General features: G+C 33.8%; 1 protein-coding gene across 1 annotated transcript; it reads left to right on the top strand.

Moving 5' to 3' along the window:
• The first annotated feature begins 517 nt into the window (after positions 1-517).
• LOC142178448 (uncharacterized) lies at positions 518-1,933 on the top strand. Its single transcript, XM_075247971.1, has 3 exons — positions 518-918; positions 1,408-1,448; positions 1,530-1,933. The coding sequence occupies exons 1-3, from the start codon at positions 518-520 to the stop codon at positions 1,931-1,933; spliced, it is 846 nt and encodes a 281-aa protein (XP_075104072.1).
• The last annotated feature ends 4,019 nt before the right edge of the window (positions 1,934-5,952 follow it).

Genomic DNA, 5,952 nt, shown 5'->3' with positions numbered 1-5,952 from the left:
ATGGTTTGATATCAACCTTGGAACAAGCAAGGGAATGCTTGTATCCAAAGATATGGATCTTCACACATGTATAGAGTTACTAAAAATGCATTCACTCTTCAAGGGTTGTCGTTTCATTGTTGATATTTCGGAAAGAGTTTTTGGATCAACAAGCAACTTTGAACATGTCAATAGAGAAACTCAACATGACAATCAAAACAAATGCCAATAGATAATGGAAATAGATATGGTTGAACCTCAACCAATAACTGAAGAGGTGTTTCAAACACATGTCAACAGAGAAACTCAATATGACAATCAAAACAAATGCCAATAAATAATAGAAATAGATATGGTTGAAGCTCAACCATTTGATTTTATTTAAGTAGAAAGACAAAGCATTATAGAGATTGACAACGAACAAGCTTTGGGTATTCAAGTCTTAGAGAGTGCATCGGTAATCGAAGAAGTTGTTGAAAAAACCTCTACTCAACTAACTAGATGAAGATCAAATTTGAAACAAAAAGAATCCCCAACTATGATATTAAGAGAAAATGCTTCATTGGATGAAATAAAAGTGGGATCAGTATTTGACAAAAAGAAGAGTATAATTAACTGTTTTTCGAATATAGCAATTAAAGGACATTTTGAATTCAAGGTTGCTAGATCAAGCTCAACAAGATATTCGTTGAAATGTAATGATGATAGGTGTGGGTGGTGTGTGCGTGCTTTCAGAATTAAAGATTCAACACTGTTCAAGATAGTAAAGATTGAGAAAAAGCATGACTGCTCTATTAACAATATGAAAGTTGATCAAAGGCATGCAACTTCAAAGTTGATTAGTGGTTACATTATCGACAATCTTCGAGACCCAAGGTTTGAAGTTATACTAGCTTTTGTCATGGCAGAGATGCAAAAATTGCATGGACTAGACATTGGGTATCACAAAGCGTGATGTGCTATTCAACTTGCTTCCGCTTTAATAAGAGGAACTCCTGAAGAGAATTATGAATTATTGTCTTCGTACTTATATATGATGAGAAGTAAAAACCCGGGAACATATACTAACATAAAGATAGACGACAACAACAGGTAAACAATAAAAAAAGTTTATTAGTCCGTTTTATAAAATTTAGGACATGTTGTTTTTAACCAGTTAACTTTTGAGCTTGTAACCAGAAGTTCAGGACTGGCTGTCCTTAACTTTTGAACTTGTAATTCAAAGTTAAGGATTGCATGTCCTTAACTTTATAACTTTTAACTCTAAGGTAAGGACTGACTGTCCTTAACTTTTGACCTTGTAAGTCTAACTACAGGACTACTTGTCCTTAACTTTTGGCCTTGTAATCTGAAGTTCAGGACTACCTGTCCTTAACTTCTGTTAACCTTGTTTCATACTGTTAACCTTGTTTCATACTGTATTTCCAGGTTTGTTTATATGTTTTATGCATATGGATCATCAATATCTGGTTGAAATCATCATAGACCAGTGATTGTTGTTGATGCAACTTTTTTGAAGTCAAAATTTCATGGTGTTTTAATGATTTCAGTTTCAAATGATGCAAATAACCAAATTTTTCCACTAGCCTTTGGAATAGCAGAATATGAAAATAACAATTCCTATGAGTGGTACTTTAGTCAGCTTCGCAATGCAATTGGGAGCTGTGAGAATTTAATTTTTTTATCAGACATGCATCAAGCTATTGCATATGGCATTGCAAAGGTATATCCTGAAAGCCATCATGGGATTTGCATCTATCATTTGGAGCAGAACCTAAAGCGAAGGAAAGTGAAAAGTGAGGTCATAAAACTTTTTCAAAGTGCTGCAAGAGTATACAGGCGCAAAGAATTTGATCTATACATGTCAGATATAGCAAAAGTAGATAAGAAGACTTATGACAACTTGATGGAAGAACCACCGGAAAGGTGGGCACGTTCTTGTAGTCCACGATGAAGATATGACATGCTCACAACAAACATAGTTGAGTCAATGAATTCTGTCCTATTAGAAGCAAGGGAGATGCCTATATTAATAATGATGGATTTCATTCAAGTGAAGCTACAACATTGGTTTTATGCAAGAATAAATGAAGCAGAAGGAACGTTTTATGATGTTTCTTGTTGGGTAGAGGAGGAATTGAAGAAAAAGATAGATTTAGCATTTACTTTGAATGTAAGTATTATGTTCTATGTTTAGCTTATGATTTTAATATAATTTAACATAATGTACTAACTTATAATTTTTCAACATTGAAGGTCTTCCCTGTTGATTCATGGCATTCTAGAGTTGAAGAAGAAGGAATAACTTTCTTGGTGGACTTACACAAAAGAACATGTAATTGTTTTCAGTTTCAATTTGATGAATTACCATGCATACATGCAATTGCATCTATCGAGAAGAGAAACATCAAGAAGTCCAACTTTTGGTCGCACTGGTACTTAAAGGAATCTTGGCTGAAAACATATGAAAGACAAATACATCCTGTAGGACATACAGATTCTTGGATTGTACCAGAGAGTGTTAAGTCACAAATTATTAAACCTCCAGATTTCAAAGTCCCACCAGGTAGAAGGCAGAAGAAAAGGCATATTCTAGCTACCGAATCATCAAAAATAACATTCAAATGTGGTCGTTGCAGAAGAATTGATCATAATAGAACATCTTGTATATATTCTCCGGCAGTCCATCTATTTTCAAGGAAGCATAGAGAATAGCAGATATATCCACTTATGTTTATCGACTCTTTTAAGTTTTTGCTATAAATTGGATTCATTTAGATTATTCTTATTTGAGCAGATGTCTGAATTTTCAAAATTTCTTTCTGCTTACGTTCTTTTTGTTTCTTTTGAGTTCAAAGTTCAAAAGTTAAGGACAGACAGTCCTTAAGTTTGACCTGCTTGTTCAAAAGTTAGGGACTGTTTGTTCTTAACTTTGAGTTTCAAGTTGAAAAGTTAAGGACAGGAGTCCTTAAGTTTGACTTGTAAGTTCAAAAGTTAAGGACAGACAGTCCTTAAGTTTAACTTGTAGGTTCAAAAGTTAAGGACATTATGTCCTTAACTTTGAGTTTCAATTTCAAAAGTTAAGGACAGGAATCCTTAAGTTTGACTTGCAGGTTCAAAAGTTAAGGACAGGCAGTCCTTAACTTTGAGTTACAGGTTCAAAAGTTAAGGACATGCAGTCCTTAACTTTAAGTTCAAAGTTCAAAAGTTAAGGACTGTCTATCCTTAACTTTGAGTTTCAAGTTGAAAAGTTAAGGACAAGAGTCTTTAAGTTTGACTTGCAGGTTCAAAAGTTAAAAACAAGCAGTCCTTATGTTTGAATTACATGTTCAAACGTTAAGGATAGGCAGTCCTTAACTTTGAGTTCAAAGTTCAAAAGTTAAGGATTGTTTGTCCTTAAATTTGAGTTGCAGGTTCAAAAGTTAAGGACATGAGTCCTTAACTTTGATTCAAGTTCAAAAGTTAAGGACAGGCAGTTCTTAAGTTTTAATTACACGTTCAAAAGTTAAGGACAGGTAGTCCTTAACTTTGAGTTCAAAGTTCAAAAGTTAAGGACACTTGGTCCTTAACTTTGAATTTGTAGTTCAATTACACTTAGTCATGAACTAATACTAACAAGCGCAATGGACAAATCAACACTTGAGAGAAACAAAGAAATTAATAACATGATACCTTCATATTACTTCTAAAATTATAATTTTGCATAGCTGTGACAAAAAATTATGCTATGCATTCAAAATATAGGTGCCTTTTGAGGAATTTATAGAACATTTCAGAATTCATATGGATTCTTTACAGCAAGTTTATACAAAAAGATCAACCACAACTAACTTTCTTTACAACTAAACTACAACTCCTTCGGACAGCAAGTTTCATTTTCACTCTCATAGTCATCGCCAACATTTTCTAGTGGTGTATCATAACCAGAATTTCTTTTCCACTCACCATGTGCCCAAAGATTTGCAGCAAGTTCTTTTCTAAAGTCTTTTATGTCTTCAGGTTGGAATTTCTCCACATCCTTTCCAGTCATCAACAACTCCACATACTTGATCACGAATGCACCATAATCACTCCTAAGAAAAATGTAAGATATGGAGTGAATTAAACAATAAATCTAAAGTACATATAAATTATATAACAAATAACAACACGTACGATCCAGTTTGGTGTAGTGATCTTTGCCACTGAATATCAAATTTTTTGAAGGCATTTCCAAAAGACTTGTGATGTTTGTCAAACTGTGAGAAATTTAGCAAATGGGGGATCATGCGTGCGTACATTTCCATGTGATTCATTCCTGCCTCATATGGCTCACTATATATGGAATCGTACACATCAATCTTTTTCTGATTCAAGTCCAATACCCCCAAAAGAAAGTGTGTCACAGCATTATCATATTCTGAAGGAAGCCGACATGGAAAAAAGATTTTGTCAACCTCTGTCCAAGCAATTCCACATCTACGACTGTCCTCCCACACATATGGTGTCAGAAACATCTGATTATCACCACACCAAAACTCATCAGTAGCATCTTCACTGAAATCCTTATACACAAGTACCATATAGTTATCAAAAAGAATATCTGTAGTTGTGCAACGAAAAGGATGGTCGCGAGGATGGTAGCATTCCTTCTTTCTCAGATAATATAGGGCAATGTCAATATGCTTCATAAAAAGACAAAAAATAAAATAAATCCATCAGTCATAAAATAATTAAAAAATGATAAATTAAGAATAAAGAAAATAAATGCCTTGCGAATTATCAAACCTTATCATCAAGTACAAAGCTACTATCTGAAAGCTCAAGGAAGAACATTTTGCTACTGATTTTTTGATGATACAATTTGTATGGATTCTTTCTCATACCATTATCATCAACATATATATATATATATATATATATCAGTTTGTCCCCTTAAAATTTTGAAAATATCAAAGTTAGAAGTTAGTCCTAAACTTAGCCTTTCAAGTTGAAAGTTAAGGACATGCAGTCCTTAAGTTTGAATTACAGGTTCAAAATCTAAGGACGCTTGGTCCTGAAGTTTGAGTTTCAAATTCAAAAGTTAAGGACACATGGTCCAGAACTTAGACTTACAAGTTCAAAAGTTCAGGACACTTTGTCCTTAACTTAGAATAACAAGTATAAAAGTTAAGGACAGCTGGTCCTTAACTCTGAGTTTCGAGTTGAAAAGTTAAGGACAGGAGTCCTTAAGTTTGACTTGCAGGTTCAAAAGTTAAGGACATGCAGTCCTTAAGTTTGAATTACAGTTTCAAAAGTTAAGGACAGACAGTTCTTAACTTTGAGCTCAAAGTTCAAAAGTTAGGACACATGGTCCTGAACTTTGACTTACAAGTTCAAAAGTTAACGACACTTGGTCCTAAACTTAGACTTACAATCACAGAAGTTAAAGACACTTAACTTTAGCAATTTCAATATCAATACACTAAATCCTAAAATTTAAAATTACAAGTTAAGGACACAAATTTAAGCAATTAACAAATAATAAAATACATTAAGGGACTTACTATTTTTTGCGACCTTTCCTTTTCTCCTTGCCCAACCACACAATGAATTTCTTCAATAGTTTTGCATCATCTTTGGCATAATGAAAAATACATCTCCGAGTATATGTTGATTTTATCCAGCTTGAACTCTTGGGAGCATTTTCATTGTGTGCCATTGATGTTCCTGTTTTTCTTTCCTGATCAAGAGGAGATTTCAACTACCAACTAATCTTCTTGTTACTTTTACCTCGACGAAGCTCTTCTTCAACATTTCCTTCAACCTCCATAGACAAACCCCCATCAATGCTCATTTGTGTACTTGGAGGAGTAGGAGTAAGAATAGAAAATGACGGACCATCAAAACCAATATTATCTCTCTTTCTTTTCCTCGTATATTGGTTAAGAGCTTCATCATTGTTTTCCTCTGCAGACAACAATATATATATATTAGTTTGCTGCAAGTCGTCAA

This window comes from Nicotiana tabacum, chromosome 3 (genome assembly GCF_000715075.1).
Source record: "Nicotiana tabacum cultivar K326 chromosome 3, ASM71507v2, whole genome shotgun sequence".
NCBI classification, from domain to species: Eukaryota; Viridiplantae; Streptophyta; class Magnoliopsida; order Solanales; family Solanaceae; genus Nicotiana; species Nicotiana tabacum.
The sequence above is the reverse complement of the archived record's forward strand: the minus strand, read 5'-3'. Positions and strand labels throughout refer to the sequence as shown.

Excerpts from the sequence above, each read along its gene's own strand:
- LOC142178448 (XM_075247971.1), top strand. The coding sequence starts at position 518 with ATGATATTAAGAGAAAATGCTTCATTGGATGAAATAAAAGTGGGATCA. Across the intron at positions 919-1,407 it reads TTGCATGGACTAGACATTGG|GTTTGTTTATATGTTTTATG; the intron begins GTATCACAAAGC and ends CTGTATTTCCAG. Across the intron at positions 1,449-1,529 it reads ATATGGATCATCAATATCTG|TTTCAAATGATGCAAATAAC; the intron begins GTTGAAATCATC and ends TAATGATTTCAG.